Source organism: Lynx canadensis, chromosome C2 (genome assembly GCF_007474595.2).
Source record: "Lynx canadensis isolate LIC74 chromosome C2, mLynCan4.pri.v2, whole genome shotgun sequence".
NCBI classification, from domain to species: domain Eukaryota; kingdom Metazoa; phylum Chordata; class Mammalia; order Carnivora; family Felidae; genus Lynx; species Lynx canadensis.
This window is the reverse complement of record NC_044311.2, coordinates 133091089-133114260: the sequence shown is the minus strand read 5'-3', so window position 1 is coordinate 133114260 and position 23172 is coordinate 133091089. Positions and strand designations below refer to the sequence as shown.

Sequence of the window (23172 nt, the reverse complement as noted above, 5' to 3'; positions counted from 1 at the left end):
AAATAAAAATTTAAAAAATTAAAAAAAAAAAAAAAGACCGGATTGGTTCCTCTTATGCCAAGCAAAGTTTTCAGTCCAACTTGATGGTTGATTAGTAAGCACCACCAATGCTTACTAGTTCGTCTCCAACTTCATTCTCCCCCTAATTTGTTGAAGCTTCTAGAAACTTTTCTAGAAACTGACCCAAATTCATATCCTTGGTAATCTTTCCAGCAAGAAAAACCTATAGGTGTTTTCTCACTGGTGAACCCAGTGCTTACTTTTAATCTGTTCTTCCTTGATTTTATGTCTTTGACCAAAACATTGTTCACATGGTTAGTAGTCAGTAGTCAGTGAGCAGTTTGAATCTCAACATTAAATCCTGATTCAGTTTGGTTGTCAAGACTGGTCATTTACTACTCAAAGTCTGCCAATAGCTCTTCCTTTGTCCTGCTTCTGACACACTAGCATCTTTCCACTTAAGTAAAAAGATCCACCTCTTGTGATAGGAAAACTGTATTTATAGCTAACTGTATCTGGCATTAGCCTCTTGTTTCATATAATTGCAAACGTGATATATTGGTATTAACTAAGAGAATACTTTTATTTTTTTTAATTTTTTTATGCTTATTTATTTTGGATAGAAAGAAAGAGTGTGAGCAGGGGAGGGGCAGAGAGAGAGGGAGACACAGAATCTGAAGCAGGCTCCAGGCTCTGAGCTGTCAGCACAGAGCCCGATGTGGGTCTCAAACTCCCGGACTGCGAGATCATGACCTGAGCCGAAGTCGGCCACTTAACCAACAGAGCCACCCAGGTGCCCCGAGAATACTTGTAAATATAAAGCTCAGTGTGACTTTTAAACTTTAACTTGGCTATCTTTGATATACTTAGAAATACAGGCACAAAGTTAATTCTTTAACTGCCTTTCAATGTCACTTTAAATAAATTTGAATGCTTTTTAAATGGCTGCAACAGTAAAACCTCATTATTTGGACAGGAGTAGGGAGGGATGAAAGTGGAAAATAGTTTTAACTGGTGATAAGTTTAAATTATAGAATACTTTAAAAGAAAAATAATTGAATCTAGGCTAACAGAATCTAATGAAGACTTGTGACTTAACTACCAACCCATTTATAAGGAGCCAGGTTCTAGAATCATCCCTGTGCTAATTATGTTTGCCTCTTTTTAGTTACTCCCAGCTTTTCCTCCCTTTTAACTTTGTGAAGCTTTCTAATTCTAAAGTCTAGGATGAATTTAAAACCTAGATCGTACACAAATTTTGATGGGGAAGATACATCCATCAGGAATGAGATCTGGCCGCAAATAACAGGAAATCCAAATAATAATGGTGAAATAAAATGGAATGGATATTTATATCTCCCATATAAAAATAAGTTGGACCTGGACTTGGTATGATAGCTCCCTGATCAGAAGGACTCAAGCTACTTCTGTTTTTCTATTCCACTTCCCTTACCACATATGTAACTATCTTCAAGATCATCTCATGAGCCAAAGTGGCTGCTGGAACTCCAGCCATTGCTTCCTTATTCTCAGACAAGAAAGAAAGGACAGCAGGACATCTGACAAAAGATGCATGTTAGCAGTCTTGCATCTAAAAAGGGATTTTTCGTGAAGTCCCAGCTAATAGTTTCTTACACATTTCGTTGCCCCTAAGAGAAGCTGCTCCAAATAACGTCAGTGTTTCACAAAGATGGGACAAAGGATATTGAGTAGGCAAGAAGTAAAATCAGGCAGAGAGGGGCCTTCCTAGTAATTAAAGGTTATTCCATGTTGGAGACAAACTATTTGAGCTACAGCTAATACTAACAAGTAATGCTCTGATGATTCTTCCAGTCCTGGAGTTAGAACTGGAAGGGATTTTAGCGGAATGAGGGATTGTATTCTGAGGATGGGCATGCAGGCAGATCACATGTGGACTTGTTGCCAGAAAGCTGTAAGAGTTTTGAAGTATCTAACCTATCTCATTATGTATCATGTAAGGATTGATGTTACTGTTCTGAAAGAGGTCCCCCAATTTTTGTCTGGAAGAAATTTGTGTGGTTAAGCAATTTAGAGATTATAAACTTGGGAAAACTTTTCCCTCCTCTCTCCCAGACTCTGTTCATGGTAGACTCACATGGTTTCTACCTCCCTCATACTTTTACAGGGAAGATTGCTTTTCCGCAGCCGGGTGCATCTGCCACTGCTCACTTCTGTTCTGCTGATTAAGCACGTGGGTCCTAGACTCAGACCTGGCCTTGCATTTGACCCTGCCACATAACTAGTTGGGTCTTCTTGGCAAGATATCTAAGTTTTTGTGTCATACTGGTTCTCAAATGTCACCAGTAAGAGCAATTTCCTATTTGTATTTCTTAACCTTGAAATTATTGTGCCAGAATCTCATTCCGAAGGCTGACCTCCCATAGTTGACATTTGTTCCAAGAAGAGCACTTGGCAAAATAAGCAGTGGATCTCAGGTTTGTTTGTTCTTGATGCTGAGGATGAAGCTGCAGAGTAGCAAGCAGTGAATGGGAGCACAGGTTCCTAAAACTGCTCCAGAGGCCCAACACCTCCAGCTGGGGCACACACTGCAGAGCCAGACTGGATTCAAATTCCCATTCACCAACCAGGAGAACTTGGGCAAGTTGCTTAAGTGTATTATGATCCTGTCAATTCAGCTGGAGGCATATGCCTATCTGAGTTTTAAGTAGGAAATGATTAAGATTTATTTTCTCTTCTTTAGTGATACAGTGTATAGTTAAAATACCTGTAGAAATGACTAGAAAGGTTGGAAAGCCTGACTTTGCCTACTGATTTTTAAGCATAACCAAGCATTTATTAGAGCTAACAGAGCTCTCCCGTCAGGACTAAGAAGTAAGTGGTAATATTCCCAATATATATGTGGCGAAATAAAGGCTCTGGGGTCAAGTAAACTTGCCTAAAGTCACATAGACAGTAAACGACACAGAAGGGATTCCAATCAGGTGTCTCATATCAGAGCTGATGTACCACTGTGTGAAATGGACATTTCTGTTTCCTTTGTCATATTTTAACAGCTTAAATTGTAGACCAGCACCTCTATAATGATGCCATTCACTCATTCACTCACTGGTTTTCTTAATGTTTTTGAGTGGTCCTGATAATCTGTATAGGTTTCTTTAAAAAAAAAAAAAAAAGAAAAAGGAAAATTTAATGTTGGCCTCCTCTGTTCTAGGCTTTTCATCCTCACTCTGGGCTTTCATAACCTTTTATATGATGAAAACTAACAAAACAACCCCTTGCCTCCTCCTCCTTCCCTTCACCCCCACCCCCAGCTATACATCGATATATGTAACTAATTTTTAGACATCTTCACCTGTATAACCAATAAGTACTTCCAAGTTACATGTCTAAAGCTTTAAGCTGTTATTCCTACCCTAGCCATATCTCTTTTCAGAGTGAGTGAATGAATAAATAAGTAAATTCCCCTTCTATCCCTGAAACCAAAAATATCAGAGTTGGAAGTCAAGGGTGGAGAAGGTAAAGACTTAGATGCCTAACTAAAATCTGTGCAGGTTAGCTCCACAGAGAGAGCCTGCCTGTTTCTTAATTCTTAGAAAGTTACTTCTCAAAGGATCCCTCCCTGCCTTTTAATTCTCCTCCCCCCAGCCCCTCCCCACCACCACTACTCTCCCCAATATTCTTTTCCTCATAGCACCCTTTTTTTTCATGGCACTCGTTATAATTGTTTACTGTAGTTCTTTGCTTGTGTGTTTGTTTAATGTGCTTCCCTCCCCCCCCCCATTTGTAATTCTGTAAGGACATGGATTTATTTTAGAGTATGTTTTGTTTGCTAGTACATAATCAGCAGTAGCACAGGACTGGCAAAGAGAAATGAATAAATATTTGACTGAAGACTGCATCAATCTAAAGGAGACTTTAGAGTACTGTTTCTCTTTACATTATTTTTCCTTTGCTCACACTGAAACTTTTCTACTATTTTTCTGCCCTTTTAGAGAATTTCATGAGATCTTTTTAGAGTCTACTAGAAGTTTTATGAATCTTAACTAATAGAACTTTGTACCATATTCAAAAAAATAAGATGTAGCCAATAATACTAATAGTGATAATTGGTTCTTTTTCAGTCAGGGTAAAAAACAGACATAAGTATTTTTCCCCAAATACAGAGCAAGAAGTTTTAACAGGGCTGTGTCAAGAATGGGAGTTTCTAGATTCATTTTACGCATTGCATTTCTCTTTTTCTGGACACCCCAACATAGTGTTGTGTGCTCATAATGATGACCCCTAGGCATTTGATGACCCTGAGTCCTCTTTAAATCCGTGATAAAAATATATTCGTTAAATCAGTGATTTAAAGTTGAAAACAAGGAAGCAGAATATACAACCCAGAATATCTTAGTAATAAGAACATCATAATTATAAATAAAAAGGATTTGTTAGAATGTTAAAAATGTGGCATTCTGGTTCAGCTTCATAATTCTTTCATCCCATTGTGTTGACAAAGATGAAAAATATTTTATGAGGTATGGAAATAAATTGAATCTAGATTGAAAGTCTTTAATATGTAGGTCAAAATTATCTATTCTCAGTAAATGGATATGATTTATGTGACTTAAAATAATTTAAAACTGTTACTGAAAAGTTGATAAAGAGAAATCAGCTACCCAGAAATAAAAGGGTAATTTTTCTATCACATGCAAAATAATGTCCTGTGAAGAAAGAAGACAAAGATAGGTTTCTCTGTTCTCTGGAAGAAGTGAACTATCACTCTCAAGTTAGGAAGAAGCTAGTTCAACTGTCAGTAAATACTTAAGGGACTTACACTTTCAGATAAGAGACTTATTTAAATAATAGGTATTGTTTGTCGAGTATTGTACACTTTACATGCGTTGTTTTTATTGTTATCCCAATTTGATGAATAAGGAAAGTGAGCAGACAGGCTAGGTAACTGGTCCAAAATTGCACAGCTTACAAGTTCAAACCCAAGGTCTCTGATTCCAAAAAACCAAGTGCCTAAATCATTTCTGCTTCCAAAGAAAATTACATGAACTATTAAAATTTAGGAGGTATTAAGTTAGGCAAAGTCAGGGGTGAATTATACAAATGTGAATATTGAGGCAAGGAACAAAATCTGGGTCTCAGGAGACATAAAATTTTTTAAAATTATTTCTCCCCATGATATTAATACATGTTCAGTGGAATATCTGAAAATATACATTTCTGATGACTTAAGAGAGTAGGATGATGCAGTCTCCACATGGATTGTAATCTCAATATGTTGTAATCTCAACAATCTGTCAAGAAAATACAATTTTTAGAACCCTTGGATTGGGCTGGTAACGATCAGAGTGAAGGGAACACACCTGTGACTATCTTGCCACTCCTGCCCAGAAAGGATAGGCTTATTGAGCTGTAGACTGACATTTGCTAGAGAATCATGCAGGTGTCGACTGGTAACGAGGCAGTGGTTCTAACACTGTTCTCTGTCCTCCCAACCATCTGGGTAATGGAGGCTTACCCTGATTATCAGTCTTTGAAGAGGGAATAGGGATCTGAGTAAATGGATGTAGTCAGTGCAAACACAAGTGAAAATGTTAGCACCATTCCTGGAAATTGCACACCATGGTCCTTTTGCTCATCGGCCTCAATAAGTGCCTGGGGCACTTTCAGAAAGAGAAAAATAGGTAGTTTATGAGATGAGTTTTCTAGTTTCTGAGTTTAGAAGGTAATGAGCATTGAACTTAACTACATCAATAGAAGATTTTAGAAATACTTAGAACATATTCAGAAATACAGCACCCCTGCTGATATTCTGCTTAAAAAAAGACTTAAATTTTCCAGTATTTATTACTGAAAATAAAGACCTCATACCTTTATATTTGCATAGTACTTTAGAAAGTGAAAGGTGCTTTTACAGCACCTTAATCTCCACATTATATAGGAAGTTAACATTGTGAATTTCAAATATAGTAATACATGAAAAATGTATAAGTGATTAAAATCAAAGAGGCTAACACTGAAAACTTATCAAAATGTGGTAGCTATAGTTCTAGTTAGAGTGGATTTAAATTATGCTAATCCAATTTGGCACACCATATGGTCCATTACGATTTTGATAAGGGGAATAAACCCATTAAACACAGCCTTGGATTTATAGTTTGTAATAAGGGAAACTTGCCTGTTTGTTTACAAATAATTTTAAACTAGTGTATCTCTGGTAATTTTTTGCCATTCCTGTCTCAATTGTATACCAGTAAAGCAGAATAATTTGTGTGTACCCATTAAAATCTAAATCTCATAATTAAAGCTGTGTGGTTGGGTCCATAGCAATTTTTAAGCACAATTATTCAGTAAATATTAACTAAGCAACCACTCTGTGCTGGAAGTTATTCTAGTAGCTGAGGATAAGACATGGAATAAAACAAACATAAATCTCATAAAGCTTATATGAGAGGAGGGAAAAGACAATAGAATAAATTAACTATATAGTATGTTGGAAGAGGATATGGGATTATTTGCCGTTATGAAGTATAGATTAAATCACTAGTATATTTTTCCATGTATTACCTTACTTGAAATTTACACTTAATGTTCATTTCTTATGAAATAACGTGGAGATTAAGTAGATAGTGAAAGCACCTTCCAATCTCTAAAGTGCTATTCAAATATACTTAAATGACATTTTTAATATCTAAAACTTAGGATAACTGTTGGAATAATATCTACAATGAATGTAGTGAACAAAAATTGCTAGTCTGATTTGAAAACAGAACCCATATGTTAAAGTTTAGGGGTATTGGGGAGTGTTTCAAAATTAACATAAAGTACTCTTCATATTTTTGTATTTCTGTCTTTAAATACTTACAGATCTGGGGCGCCTGGGTGGCGCCGTCGGTTAAGCGTCTGACTTCAGCCAGGTCACGATCTCACGGTCCGTGAGTTCGAGCCCCGCGTCAGGCTCTGGGCTGATGGCTCAGAGCCTGGAGCCTGTTTCCGATTCTGTGTCTCCCTCTCTCTGCCCCTCCCCCGTTCATGCTCTGTCTCTCTCTGTCCCAAAAATAAATAAATGTTGAAAAAAAAATTAAAAAAAAAAAAAAATAAATAAATAAATACTTACAGATCTTTAAGTATTGGGTACAATGTAAAATATTTTCAAGTTTTTGTATTCTTTCTACTTCCTTACTAACACTGTTTGTTAATATATTTGTCCTGATAACATTTCTGTTTATTATTAAAATATTCTTTATAATCTTGATTATGTTACTTTGGCTTATTCAGAGTATTTTCAGGATATTAACAATCAGTTTTCAACTCCGTGTCAAGCAACATTTTGATTGTATTTCTGCTACGAAGTAGAATAAATATATATAGATTAAATATAACAGTATAGATAAAATATAATTCCTACATACTGTAACAGAAAGTTCTCCCAAAAACTCAGTTTTAGGTTACCAGTGTATTAACTAAATGTGTCTGGTAAATACCAGCCGCAAGTATCTTGAGAAAGAAACTAAAATCTCACAATTCTATATCCAGTTAGGACTAGATGTAGAAAAATATCATGCTTTTTACAGACTGTCTTTTCTACCACCCACTCTTCTTAATTCATTTATTTACTCTCTCCTCCATTTGTTGTAACTTCTGCTTACTCATCATCTTGCCTACCTACAGTTACTATCTCTGTATCCTGGCAGATTGACCAAAAAGATGGTTAGAGTGGCAGAAATGCTCATGTCTCCCATACTTAAAAGAAAAAATCATAAACCATATGATTTCTTTCCCTGAAACCATAGTTCTTGGAACAGTCGTGTTCATTCTGGGTCTACTCAGTCCTCCCATCCTATCCTTCAGTGCCCTTACAATTTGCCATCCTCCTTTACTCTCACTAGTGACCTCCTTGTAGTCAATGCAGTAACTAGTCTCATGTTCGTGCCATTATCAAAATCTGACATTTAACATTTTCTTTTGAAACACTTGACTCCATGGGTTCTGTGAGAAAAGAGCTGTGTCCTCTTATTTCTGCCCACTTTTCTGTCTTCTCGGGTTCATTGCCAGGTACAAGTCCCTAAAATACTAGTGTTTCATTGAATTCTGTCCTTCTCTTATTGCACTCATCTACTTCTTTCATTGACATGTCTTTAGCTATACCTCTGTACTATACCACAGACACATTGCCAGGCCAAACCAAATCTTTCTTCTGAGTGCCAGACCTGTATATTCAACTGTCTTGAATATTTTGTGCCTTCCATTTGAATATTTTGTACCTGTCTTGAATTTAAGTTTCTCAGAACTAAATGGATCTCTATTTCCATATACACATGCATTTTATATTTCATTCATCTTTGGTTCAAATGGAACTCTGGGATCCACATGCAGAGATTTTGATTTCATAGGTCTAGAGTTGATCTTGAAATTTGCATTTTAACAAGAGTCCCAGCTAACTATTCTGCAAATGACCTCAGGACCAAACTTTGAAAAACTGCCATTAGTGAATGAATGGTTCCTGGTTCTTCAGGACTTTCTATGTAGAGTTGTGTAGGTACAATGATAATGTAGCCCAGAATCTGATCTAGGCTCTGCTGTTCAAGCTGTGTACCCTGGTAGGGATGACTTTCCAATATATAAAGGCAAGTTGGCCTATGGCCTAGCAGCAGGTCCTGTCTGTTACCCGACGGCTTCCACCCGCCCTCTCTTTGCACTCTGTCCCTGAGTCCTATTGATTCTCTCCCATTTGTTTCCTGCTTTTCATTCCCACTGCTATACTTTTGTCCAGGCCCTTTTTCCTCTTTACCAATATTACTCCAAGACTACTTAATTAGCTTCATAGATTTAATCTTTTTATCCCCACCGCTACCCTTCCTCCCCAGTTCTTTCTCAGTATCAACAGAAAGGTCTTTTACTTTAAAGATCTGATCATGCCATTCACTGTCATAGAACTAACTATCCATTGACTCCTTGCTATTTTACTCAGATTATTAGCTTCCTAACACAACACATAAAACATGTCATGACTGGGTTATGTCTGTTCAACTGGCCACCTTCATCTTTCATTACTCTTCCAAAGGCACTCTACAAGCCAGTCTGTGTGCCAACTCTATCTCTGTCTTTCTCACTCTGGTTCATTCCCTCCATTTCTTTCTCACTTCCATGTCTTTCTAAGTTTCCTCTGTCTTAAATGCCATTTCTTTCTCCTTCCTCCTAGTATGCAACTGCTCAACTTTTAGAGTACATGTATTAAATAAAGGCGATGATAAACAACATCAACGCCTGTGTTCAAGGAGCAGTGTGAGGGTCACATCAAATGATGAGTATAGAGGAGCCTTGTGGTAAATATAGTATATGAAACAAATGTTAGTATTTAAATTCAAGTATTAGAAGGATCTGAAAAGATGAAATACTGCTTGTATATTGAACATCTCCATTGACAAAAATAATTTAATGTTCTATTGTACATTGAGGAGGTTTGAATTTACCTGATTTTACCTTTCTGTGATTTGGTTTCATTAGGTTTTTCTGCTCTAGCTTTCATTTCTGTTTTGTAGCAGCTGCTCAGCAAATCCTTTCACCATACATTCTTTGTTTTTTTAATCAACAGTATGAACTGTCTTCACTTATCGGTGTCTTTTTCCCTTACTCTCTTTGGGTCCTTGGGTCATCACCGAGGATTGCCAGATAAAACGATAACATGGTTATGATTTTTCTTTGGAGAAGAGGAACTGCTTTCATTTGAAGGAAAATACTTTTCCTTGCTAGATACGTTGTTCGCCTAAGAAAATTCTCACAGTCTTGAAAAAATTAAGAATCTTAGGTATGTGTGTCTTTTACCATTATCAGTATCTCCATCTTTTTTCTTTCACTTAGTTCAATGGAACATACAGTCCAATACTAAAAGCATAATTTGTCTTAGACTAAGGAATGCAGTGTTCTTTCCCAAACCAAAATGTATTTATTCCTAGACATTTTTGGGGCGCCTGGGTGGCGCAGTCGGTTAAGCGTCCGACTTCAGCCAGGTCACGATCTCGCGGTCCGTGAGTTCGAGCCCCGCGTCAGGCTCTGGGCTGATGGCTCGGAGCCTGGAGCCTGTTTCCGATTCTGTGTCTCCCTCTCTCTCTGCCCCTCCCCCGTTCATGCTCTGTCTCTCTCTGTCCCAAAAATAAATAAAAACGTTGAAAAAAAAAATTTTTTTAAATGTTTTTCACTGAAAAAGCAAATAATGCCTATTCCAGAAAAATCAAAATATAGGAAATAATAAGAATATTAAGATTCATAATGCCACTCATCTACCAACAATCTCTTGATATTTTTGGTGTGTTCTTCTAAATTTTTTTCTGTAGTAGACTATGTATGTGTATGTGCATGCACACATATGTAGTAAATTGTGTTTAAAAATGAAATCAAGCTATATATAGCATTTAGTAATCAGCCTTTTCATTTAATATATTAGGAATATCTTTTTCATGCTAGGTAAAATTTTCTACTTTTTTTAAGGTTGCAGTCCATTGTACCCTAATTCATTTAACCACTATCCCATTGCTAAATGTTTAGCTTGTTTGCAGTTTACCAGTACTAAAACATTGTTATATGTACATTTTTTATGCATGTCTGATTAAATTCCCATTTCATTGTAGTTTAAACTCCCAGAGGTAGACTTTTAGATCAGAGTCCTGTCCCAATTTGTAGTCCTATCATTTGTTTCAATGGCTTCCATTACTGCTGAATTAGGACCATGTAATCTTCCAGTTAAAAAAAAAAAAAAAAAAAAAACTATTTGTTTCATCATGGGAAAATTTTATTTTATTTTATTTTATTTTATTTTATTTTATTTTATTTTATTTATTTTTTTTTTAAAGTCATTTTCTTTTTTTTTTTTTTTTAACGTTTTTATTTATTTTTGGGACAGAGAGAGACAGAGCATGAACGCGGGAGGGGCAGAGAGAGAGGGAGACACAGAATCGGAAACAGGCTCCAGGCTCTGAGCCATCAGCCCAGAGCCTGACGCGGGGCTCGAACCCACAGACCGCGAGATCGTGACCTGGCTGAAGTCGGACGCCCAACCGACTGCGCCACCCAGGCGCCCCGGAAAATTTTATTTTATGTCAGTTCACCAACCCCTTTGTTTAGTTCTTTCTACTCTAGAATTACTATGATGCAATTATAACAGTCATAATATTTCTATGTTTAGCATCATGCAATATGATTTATCAATTATTTTTAATGTTAGTTTTTCTTATCAAATGGTTAGTGAATTGTAATGATTGTTTTCCATCAGCCTGAATTTTTACCATTTACTACCTATAGTAGTAAGTGACTTATACATGTTTTCAAATTCACTAGCTAATATATCCCTATTAGATGCTACCATTTAGCATCTATTTAAGGAATAGGCAACTAGAGTTTCAGGAACCATGATTCAAATTTATGCAAAAAGTTGAAATGCAAAACTGAGGTTTTAAAATAGCTGTAGGACAGCTTTTCATTTTTTTTTTCCTCATTTGTAAGAAAATAAATCATTCATAACCTTTACTGGGCAGACAAGGTTTCAGGAGATAAAGGGCAAAGAATTCATATGTCTATCACATTTCTTGCTTTGGAACCTATAATTTTACTTTGTCATTATGATTTTCCCTGTTTATCTGGTGTTACTATAAAAGTGGATTTCTTTTTTTTTACAGTCTCTTTTGTTTAAGTAACATGTATCATTTTAACTTTATGTATCTTTAGGAATGTTGGGATTTTTTGTTTTTTTCTGCAAATTAGTGTCTCTTTGTGCCACATATAAAACAGCTCAATCATACTACAGTTAATTAGAGTAACTTTTTTCTTAAGTTTATTTATTTTGAGAGAGAGAGAGCACAAGCTGGGGACAGTGTGTGTGGGGGGGGGGAGAGAAAGAGAGAGAGAAAGAAAGAGAGAGAATCCCAAGCAGACTCCATGCTGTCAGCACAGAGCCCAGTGTGAGGCTTGATCCCATGAACCATGAGATCATGACCTGAGCTGAAATCAAGAGTTGGACGCTTAACTGACTGAGCCACCCAGGCACCCCTGATTTGAGTAACTTTTTGGGAGTCTTTTATACAGCTTCATGCACAAAAACAATTTTTTAATGTCAGTATACTCAGAGCTCTTTTGGGGAAAATGAAACAAGTAGATGTTTACTTGAGTCAGTTGGATTATTGACTTAAAACTTTTTATAGTATAATGTTTTTTTGTACCACCAAAAAATTACAGTCTAAATTTGACATATTTTAATGTACTAGACAAACAAATTTAGCCTTTTATATTGTATGCTGCTGTAAGCTTAGTAGCCCATATTAAACCATTAGTAAGAACATGGACAGCTTCTATCCATGTTCTCGTTCCAAGTACACTTTTGCTTAATTACTTCCAGACAGACTGCCCTGTCCAATTTGGTAGCCTTACCACAGTATGGTTATTAACCTTAATTAAAATTAGATAAGGTTAAAATTTTAGTTCTTGGTCATGCCAGCTACATTCAAATGCTTAATAACTGCATGTGGCAGTGGCTACTATTGGATAACAGTTATAGACCATGTCCATCATCACAGAATGTTCTGTTGGACATTGCTAGTTAAAAAACAGGTAGCTAGGAGTGCTTGGGTGGTTCAGTCAGTTGAGCATCCGACTTTTGGTTTTGACTCAGGTCATGATCCCAGGGTCATCAGATAGAAGCCCATGTTGGGATTCAGATTCTCTCTCTCTCTCTCTCTGTCTCTCTCTCCCTCTCTCTCTCTCCCCTGCCCCTCTCCTCTGCTTGTGTGTATGCTCTCTCTCAAACAACAACAAAAAAAACAGGTAGCTAAATTAGGGAATAGAATTGAATGTGGACTTATTTTTTGTACTGTTAGTAATAAACAGTTGTTATGTAGGTGTGTTTCCCCAGTTTTCCAACTGTTAAAATGAAAAAGTAAAATTCACCGAGAGGTTTTCTTTTTGACAAGTCATTTGCAGTTTATAGATCTCCTTTCATTACCAGACCTCAGTTCCTTCATTGTTAGAGATTGAGGTTTATCTTTTAACATTGTCTCTCAGAACTCATTGCTTCCTGGAATTTGCCCTTGTAATTCATTTACTGGATTAAGCTGTTTAACGGCTTAATCCTTCTCCTAGCACATACAGTAACTTGAGAATGGAATAAACATCTCTAAACTGCAGTCTGCTGTCTAAAGACCACCTGTTGATACATCTTCCGTTAGGGCATTGGTTCTCAAAATGTAGAAAAGCAGGTTGCTGAACCCATCTGTATATTGGCTTACTGTGGTTGCCAGCAATTCCATCTGCTAAATGCAGAGATAAGCAATTACCTATTACTTTTTAACAGTATGTTCAGTACTTCAATATGACATACTCTTCAGTGGCTCCTGAGTTAGCTAAAGGCATGGGGTGGGAGGGAATAGGACACTGTTAGCATAGTAGTCACTAAAGCACTTGGGCATCCAATAAAAATAGAAGCCTGGCCTATTATGGGTGTGGAAAGGAAGTGGGTGCTCCAACTATGTATCCTTGCCTTCCTGCCTTTGGTCTAATTTCTCACCTTTAGCCCCATGGCAGGATAGACAATCTGAGCATCCTCCCACTGAGTGGCTGTGATGGGCAATAGATACAGTGGTAATAACTCTTGTTGAATCCTAGCTTGCCTGTTCCTGCTTGCTCATCAGATGCAAAATAGCCTGGTCAAGTTAGGTGTCAAAGCATCATTGGGACAAGCAGTTTTTGCACCAAAGCAATTCAGATCTGTATCACTGCACAGTCTTGGTATATAGCACATGTGTCACTAGTTGGCAGCCTGGCCGCAGAGCCTGCTGGGTCATAGGTACCCTGCACACTCAGGAAGGAAATGATAAGGACTGTTTTGGATTAAAGAGAACTTGCCCTATTTTCAGATGGCAGCTGCTTCTCACTACTAGCCAGTTGCTGCCAGATCTTCAGATTTGGCTTTTAAGAGAAACCAAGAAACTGAAAACTATAAGTAGATATAATTTTTTTCTTCTTTTAATACACTTGTAGGCTAAACAAAACTTGTCTGCAGTATGGATGTGGGTGTGCTACGTCTATTTACAGAGCTTTTCCTCTATTCCTTTTATCAGAAATGGGATCGGATCCTCCCTAAGTAACATCTTAATCCTTTTAGGCTTTCTTAGCACAACAAAGTTTAGCTCTCCTCCCATTTTTACAATTAACACTTTAAAGAAGCTCAAGATTACTTTAATATGAACAGCACATAAACATGCAGGTACTTGTACAACCCTTTCTTAGCAACTAAGATAAGATCATCATAAAAAGAAAAACATCTTAACTCTTGGAAAACTCTTTAAACTGGGCAAAATGTGAGCTTGCATAGAAAAGATTCTGAAGCAATACCACACGAATTGTTGCACAAATGTTGGTCATGTTTGAAGGCAAAATGTTTCAAATTTCTTCACAGCATGTTAACAGCCTGGAACTTAAATTTATAACTAAAATTTCCTTGCCTTATTTAAATATTAAGAAAGAACACACAAACCCACAGTTTGGAATACCAACACTGCCAGTTGTCTAATTCTGTTTTATGTTTGAAGTAAAACTTGAAGAGCTTGCTCTCTTAGAGCTGTCCAGTCTCCTACTGATGTGCTAACGTGTGTATTCACAGCTTTACATCCAACGACTGGTTGTGTTCTGTTTGCTCTGCCTAAGGAGCACCAAATTATATGAAGCCATTCCTTTGGGAAATGAAGTTATGTAATCAAATTCAAAATGAACTCTAATGGACGGAGTCCAGTAAGGCAGGATTGGAGTAAGTCAGATGACGGGATTCAGGGATGTGTAAAGTAGAAAGCCATGTGGCATCAGTGTAGTCCACTGAGAAACAGTGCTGTTTGACAGGACCAACTGGTGAGCCATCAAGAAAAGATTGCTTTGTTTACCTCATTACCACCAAATCCCAAATAAGGTCTTCAAGAGGCTGGAGGTGAAATCCAAGGATGGGGTGCCTGCGTGGCTCAGTCGGTTAAGCATCTGACCACGGCTCAGGTCATGATCTCACAGTTGATGAGTTTGAGCCCCACATTGAGCTCATTGTTGGCAACTCAGAGCCAGGAGGCTGCTTTGGATTCTGTGTCTCCCTCTCTCTCTGCCCCTCCCCTGCATGATCATGCTCTGTCTCTCTCTCTCTCCCAAAAATAAACATTAAAAAAAAATTTTTTTTTAATCCAAGGATAATGGGACATGTAATACAACTTGCTAAGCGTTTGGGTTTTGTTCCTATTTTTTAGTGCCACTTAAGAGTCTCATCTTACTAGGGAAAAAGAGATATGTTGCTACGATAGGCAGATTAAATATAAGCATGGAAATATCCTTATTTTAAAAGGGCAACCGTGGCAGGTAGACAGAAAAGTCTATATTTGAGTGACTTTGCTCTTCTGTGGGTTTAACCAAGTTTTCTTAAAAGTAAATTGATCTTAAAGAGGGACTTAAAGAATAGAAATGGGGATAGCATGCCAGATGGGTTAGTGGGAGGGTTTTCAAAGTATGTGAGAATGGTATAACAAAATCAGAGATGAAAGTGGGAAAAGATAAAAAAGAAAAAACTATTGAATAGGAACAGCTTAACTTTTTAAAATACCCCCGTTCATACAGAAATATACTGCCTATGTAATTCTAAATGGCCTCTCTCCAGAGCAGCTAGTACTTAAAAAAAAGCAGTCATGGTTGCCAATTAAGGTCTTGGTTCACTAATAAAAATGACTTCATGACAAAAAAAAAAAAAATTACATGGACCTTTTTGAAGTATGATTTAAAGAAGTTTTCATAATAGTTAGGATGTCAATTACGTTGGCCTTCAAACATTTTTATTAGTGAGGAAGTTGTAGCGCAGTTTTTGTTGAACTGGTTTGGAAACTCCTTGTAACTCAGCTCTTCAAAAATATCAACTCATTTGGGGCGCCTGGGTGGCGCAGTCGGTTAAGCGTCCGACTTCAGCCAGGTCACGATCTCGCGGTCCATGAGTTCGAGCCCCACGTCGGGCTCTGGGCTGATGGCTCAGAGCCTGGAGCCTGTTTCCGATTCTGTGTCTCCCTCTCTCTCTGCCCCTCCCGCGTTCATGCTCTGTCTCTCTCTGTCCCAAAAATAAATAAACATTGAAAAAAAAAATTAAAAAAAAAATATCAACTCATTTAATTGCATTTAGATTCATTCCTTTTCAAAAGCTGCTAAGGAAACAAATTGGTGCTCAGAGCTGTTTACACTTGTAAATGCAATTAAAATTGAAAAGTCAGTAGGGAAACTCACTGGGATCTCTGATAATAGCAATAGTTGTTTCTTTTATAATAATTCGAACTGATGAAGTGAAGAAAACAAAATCACTTCAAGAGTTTATCAAATGGCACGTATATTGCTGATACAAATTAAGTGGGCTACTCACATTCTTTTCTAGATTAAAAGGTAATTTGTTCAAGTATATGAAGTAATCAGTATATTATACTTTTTGAATGTTTTGTTTCCTGTGCTACTGCATGGGATATTTTAAACCATGTTTATAAAACAAACATTTTCAAATTGAACTTTAAAACTTAGTGAGCTTAAAGAAATTAAAGGTATTAATGAGGTACAGTTCACGTAAAACAGCCTTTTATATTCTCTACATGTAAATTTCTGTTAAAATTAATACAGTTGAGTAGACGTTCATGGTTTTGCCTGGCAGATTGAACGATGCCACAAGATTGCCATCTGTATATCAGTGCCACTCATCAGTTCTTCAGACTAGTGGCCCATTAAACTAAACATAGGAGTAATTCCACTGAAGATGGCTTTCTTCAGTTAACTTCTGAGTAGCCTGGCAAAACTGCATATCCTGCTTCCCTTGCCCAGGATGGGCAAAAGTTCATTGTAGTAGACCTTGAATGACAATCGCTAATAAGTTTGTTTTATTTGGTTTTAATATAATTTAAATTTTCCTTTATTCATTTAACTGCTTTTTCTTGAGTACTCCCCATGTGCTAGGCATGTGCCCTTTCCCACAGAACTTACTCATAGTCGGAGATAAAGGCCAGTGAAGAGGCATTTGTGAAATCTGGTGTTCTCAGCTAACCCAGACGTGTTGGAGTAAGAACCAGACAGGAGATGGTAATGACCCAGACAGTTCAGTGAGAGGGGTGATCGGGTGAAGCAGGATTTTGGGATGCTGTACCGCTAGATTTTATGGGGAAAAGAACCCTTTAAAATGGACAGCAAAACATTTGGGATAGGTGAGGGGAGGAGCTGTCAAGGAGGACACCTAGGTTTCTTGAGCAGTTGGTGGTGCCAGACTCAGGAAGAGAATCAGGTTTAAGGTTTGGGCACTTAGAAGAGGAAGAAGCATTTCGTCCAGGAAGCCTATGGGCCATCTAAGTATAAATGTTCCCTATACTCAGAACTCTTTCTTGCCCATGACACTTTTTTTCATGTGTTTTATTTTTCTTTTGTAAAATGTTTATTCATTTTTGAGAGAGAGCGTGAGCAGGGGAGGGGCAGAGAGAGAGAGGGGACAGAGGATCCAAAGCAGGTTCTGTGCTAGCAGCAGAGAGCCCAATGCAGGGTTCAAACTCAACGAATCATGAGATCATGTCCTGAGCTGAAGTCAGACGCTTAACCAACTGAGCCACCTAGGAGCCCCTCATGTCATTTACAGGTGACTTTTACTCCTGAATATCTGAAAGAAATTTATGTTACATTTGTGTATTTGTACAGTAAATTGAATATTGTTCTCTGATTTGCTTTTTCATCTCAAAAGATTATTTATATGCATGTAATCATGTTTTTATCCAGGTTCCTAGCATTAATTTGGGTATTTAAGTAAAAACTAAAAGAAAAATTATTTTGGGGCACATGGGTGGCTCAGTCAGTTAAGCAACTCTCGATTTTGGTTCAGGCCATGATCCTATGGTTCATGGGTTCAAGCCCCACATAGGGCTCTGTGCTGACAGTGCAGAGCCTGCTTGGGATTCTCTCCCACCTTCTCTCTCTGCCCCTCCACCTCCCTCTCTCTCTCTCTCTCTCTCTCTCTCTGCCCGCCCCATCAAAATAAAAATAAACTTAAAAATTAAAATATTTTTGAAGAAAAGTTATGTTGCACAAATAACTAAGAAGGAACATTGGAAAAGAAAAATCTTTAACTTTAAAAGTCCACGTTATCCTTCAAATAGACATCTGTTAACCTGCTGTTGAAGCTCTGGACACATCAGGAAATTCATTGTTTCATACAATTTTGTATCTTTTATCAGTACAGTTTTTGACGTTTCTAAATAAATACCAGAAGCCCACAAGATTTAACAGCAAAAATTAACTTCTGCAGCATAATTTAAACCCTTTTTTTATATGCTAAAGAATTTCTTTTCACAGAGACCAGTGAAACTTAAAATTTGCTATGTTTAATAGATTCAACTAAATCATGGCTTAGAGCCGTGGCAGTGGTCTGTGAAGACAGTTGACCGTTGGAGATTGGTTAGCCATCTGTTGGCAGTGAGACTGAAGGGAGGTTGCAGTGTAAGGCAGCTCTTGAAAAATCTTCCCGAGTTAGTAAAGTAAGCAAGTTCAGGTTCTCTGCCTACCTGCTGTTTATCCAGTGCAGTAAGTATTAGAATCAAACAGCAGAGTGGAGCTATTTATTTGGACTGTACTTTTGTACTAGCTACTTTTTTGTCTTGTTTATGGCCTTAAACATATATAATAACAAAACTTTTAATATTTTCATTCTAATAAGATTTGTGAACTTCCTTTTCGTGTTAATTTACCCAGTCTTGAAGGTGTACGCTCATGTTATCAAATAGAGCTTTGAAGATTTGCACTTAAGTATCTTAATTTTGCTGGAAATTTGACCTAATCAGACAGTAACTGGTTAAAAAACAAACAAACAAACAAACAAACAAACAAAACATACACACACAACTGCAGTAAAGTAGCAAAGGGATAAATAAAATGTGTATGAAATTCCATTTCAGGTCTGTTTTTGTACTTGGTGGAAGACAACGCTGAGATATTTGAGTTTGCTTCGTGAGAGCAGCTGTTCCCACATGCTTACATGATCATTGTTCAGGAGGTGTACTCCCCATAGCTCACTTGTGAGCCAACAGATAGCCCATTTAGCAGTGGTTTTGGCAAACTCAGCAGGTCCCACTATTGGCTGATGTTACATCATTTTAGAACAAATTAATACTTACACGCTGTTTTATACCTGATTTAATACCATTAAAGTGCAAATACTTCATTATCTTACTACTAGCCAAAGTTTGCAGTTCAGTTAATAAAATTGTTACAACTTCAATTTTTAAAACAAAGGATGAGTGCAGGGTTTAATTTTTTCTGATAAGTCAGCTAAAACTTTTTTTTTTTTTTTTAACCTGCCACCTGAGTGGCACTCCACTTACCCTGTTTTCAAAGCTAAGCAGATTTAGACTGGTTAATTCTGGCAGGCATTAATTTTCAGCTCCACATCCCTTATTCACTTTCAGTATAAACATACTGCTGTTTGACTTTAATAATATGGCTTGAGTTTATAAAAATGTAATAAGGTATTCTGTATTATGAAATGTATTATGTCTTTGAAAATGTGTTCTATGATCTGTATTTTAAAAAACAATTGAAATAGCATACTTAAGCTTACTAAAAAGTTAGGACATAGAAAAATGTGATAAGAGCATTTCTACTATTTATAGGATATCATGAAGATTTGTTGAAGAATTATACTGGTTATTGGAGCAGATAGAATCTATCGCTATGTGAAAATTAATTGTGTGTAATGCATTTCTTCTAGAGGATAAAATTATCTTGATAAAGTTTTAGAAAGCTAAACAAATGTGAAAACATTTTAGATGCTTTCATTTTGTTAAAAAAATAAATCTAGGGGCACGTGGGTGGCTCAGTCAGTTAAATGTCCAGCTCTTTCTTTTTTTTTTAAGCTTATTTATTTGAGAGAGAGAGAGAGTGCGCGAGCAAGCGGGGAGGGGTAGAGACGGGGAGACAGAGGATCCGAAGCAGGCTCTGTGTTGAGAGTAGAGAGCCTAATGCAGGGCTCAAACTCACAAACCATGAGATCATGACCTGAGCTGAAATCAAGTCAGATGCTTAACCGAATGAGCCACCCAGGCAACCCTAAGTGTCCAACTCTTGATCTCAGCTCAGGTCTTGATCTCAGGGTCATGAGTTCAAGCCCTGAATTGGGCTCCATGCTGGGCATGAGGCCTACTAGATAGAATCAAGATAGATAGACAGACAGAAAACCCACTTCATTGACTTTGTGAGGCTTTTATTAATGTGTATTTTTTTGGTTCTGGTATACCTTTCCCCAGTAAAATATAACTATAATTTAAGAACATGATCAACTTATGTTTTTGTTAGAAAAAAATTGTCAAGCATTTCTCTTACTGAGCCTTAAAGTAGAAATTTTTGCAAGTGTGTACTTCAGGAGGATTAGCAAAGAAAGCACTACACTATAAAGGCCAACATTTTGTAAATGTAAATTGCTAGTTTGGTACTACTTTTTTATATTATATGCAATAACCTCCCTCTGGAGCAAGGTTTAAAATGAATCAAGTCCTTGGAAAGGCTTTATTATTCATAAGAATTTAATATTACTGAACTATATAGTTAAACTGAAGCAGAAATTATTAGACCATATTTTATGTTATTAACACCCATATTCTTTAGCATCTTTCCTCTAATTTACAAACCTGATGACTGAGATCCATGTTTTACTAAGATCTGTATATACTCTTATCGCAGCTTTTAAAAAAACAAAATGTTGTCTTTTGTTTTTTTTTTTTTTCTCTATAGGAGTACCAAAATCTAATCTCTTGCACACCAGATCATTAAGGGGCCATAAAGACTGCTTTGAAAAATACCATTTGATTGCAAACCAGGATTGTCCCCGATCTAAACTTTCAAAAAGTACTTACGAAGAAGTTAAAACTCTTTTGAGTAAGAAGATAAACTGGATTGTACAGTATGCACAAAATAAGGATATGGATTCAGATTCTGAATGTTCTAAAAATACCCAGCATCACCTGTTAAGTTGCAGGCATAAGCCAGATAAAAAGTTACTCCCACAGTTGGACTCTCAAGTACCAAAGTATTCTGCAAAGTGGATAGATGCAAGCGCAGGCGGCCTCTCAAACTGTTCACAAAGAATATTGGAGCAGCGGGAAAATACAGACTTTGAGCTTGCGGTGTTGCAAGATTCAGGTGCCACTTTATGCCACAGTAGTGTATTGTGGCCTCATAGTCACAACCAGGCACAGAAAAAAGAAGAAATAATCTCTGATCCAGATGCTAACGTCCAGGCCCAGCATCCACATTACAGCAGAGAGGAATGTAAGTAAAATGGGGAGAAAAGTAAAGGTTGCAGTTTTGTTGGCTTTTCTTTTTTTTACATTTTTACATATGTGATATGTCAAGAATTTTGTTCTAGAATTATGGATTTTATAGAGTATTTAAATGACAGGTTCACCCTAGCAAAAATGAGGTGTCTTAAATTCTCCATCAGTTCTCTCAAATACTCCTTAGTATGTCCTAAAGCATTTGAATTCAGTCCCATCATCTTTTTTAATAAATTTAAAATAAATAAATTTAATAAATTAAATGTATTAAACTAAATGGAATTGACAAACAATTGGAAGTTTGAAGTTCATGTAGTTTAGAAGTACATCTTCAACCATTGGCTAACATACATTGTCGCGTTGCTCATCGCTACAAGATTAATCTACTGGGGGTGGCATTTCAAAAGCAAAAAGCTGACATTTCACTAAAGGACAAAGGTAATGTGTGCACTTATTTTAAAGTTGGGAAAAGTGACCCGTTCAGTTTTCATTTATTTCCACAAAAACTCACAGAAACTGAGATAATTCTAATTGACTTTAAGTCAAGTGATTTTAGAACTAGAAGGGACAGGGGCGCCTGGGTGGCGCAGTCGGTTAAGCGTCCGACTTCAGCCAGGTCACGATCTCGCGGTCCGTGAGTTCGAGCCCCGCGTCAGGCTCTGGGCTGATGGCTCAGAGCCTGGAGCCTGTTTCTGATTCTGTGTCTCCCTCTCTCTCTGCCCCTCCCCCGTTCATGCTCTGTCTCTCTCTGTCCCAAAATAAATAAAAAAAAAAAAAAAAAAAAAAAAAAGAACTAGAAGGGACATTGGTGTATCTTTAATGCAACTTCTACACATGAGTTATCTAAGGTTATATAATGAGATAGATCAGTTTTTCAGACTATTTCCACAGTACTTTAGTGTTTTCCCAACTGTGGATCATAAACTATGTAGTGCTTAAGCATAATCAGCTTGATGAGTAGTGGCTTCTAGCAGTTTACCAAGTATTCTTTGGCAAAACTTTTGATTCAGGTGGAGGTGTACTGGAAGTGATGTAAAATATGTTTCTTGCTGTGAGCTGTAGTTAGAATTTGAAAATATCCTCCACACTGTAGGAGTTAATGAATAAATCCTGGAGGACGGGTGAATACTATAATGGCAGTTAAGTGAATATTTTTTTAAATAGAATATTGTATTAGTGATGTAGACAATTTATTTTTCCAGGTTACTGTAGTAATAATTCACATATTTTCATGTTTCAGTGAATTCGATGACTCTTGGTGAGGTAAAGCAACTGAATGCAAAGCTCCGACAGGAAATACAGGGTAAAGACTCAGTGTCAATGTTTTATGCATGTGAAAATTTTGATACAGAAAATCCCTCATGACAGGACATTCTTAACTTTATCTGCATTTAAATTCGGAAAGGGGATTAGAACCCATTGGAACTTCCAGAGCAAAAGATTAAGAAAACGACTTCTTTATGAAATAAAGGGGAAATAAGTTTTTCTTTTTTAAGTAAAAATGGAGACAACTAAACCCATATCTCTTCCTAGCATATTATTATGCCAGACACTGTATGAGTGTGCTTCCTAACAGTTCCTTAAAGTTGTATTAGCCCTGTTTTGTGGAGTTTTTTTAAATTATAAACAATGTCAAACACAAAAGTGGTGAGAATAGTTTAGTGAACCCCTTGACCCATCTTCACCAGCTTCAACTATTATCAAAAGCATAGCTAATTTCCCCTCATCTCTGCTCATACCCATTCCTTTCACCCCATGCCCAGCATGGATTATTTGACACAGATCCCAGACAAATTGTTTTGTCCACAAATACTCCAGGATTTTCTCTAAAAGATAATTTCTTTTAAAG

The 23172-nt window shown here is 37.0% G+C and overlaps 1 protein-coding gene across 6 annotated transcripts in view; it reads left to right on the top strand.

The window, feature by feature from the left end:
* Positions 1-23172, top strand: part of CC2H21orf91 (chromosome C2 C21orf91 homolog) — a 41470-nt gene that overhangs the window by 5114 nt on the left and 13184 nt on the right. For 4 of the 6 annotated variants that reach the window (XR_003971607.1, XR_003971605.1, XR_003971606.1 and 1 more), the window contains exons 3-4: positions 20782-21318; positions 22564-22626. Coding sequence is in view for 2 of the 6 variants with exons in the window: in XM_030328534.1 (XP_030184394.1) it covers positions 20782-21318; positions 22564-22626 (600 nt within the window). In the remaining 4 variants the exon portion in view is untranslated. The remainder of the gene's footprint in view (positions 1-20781; positions 21319-22563; positions 22627-23172) is intronic. The other 2 variants (XR_003971608.1, XM_030328536.1) reach the window with 1 other exon arrangement.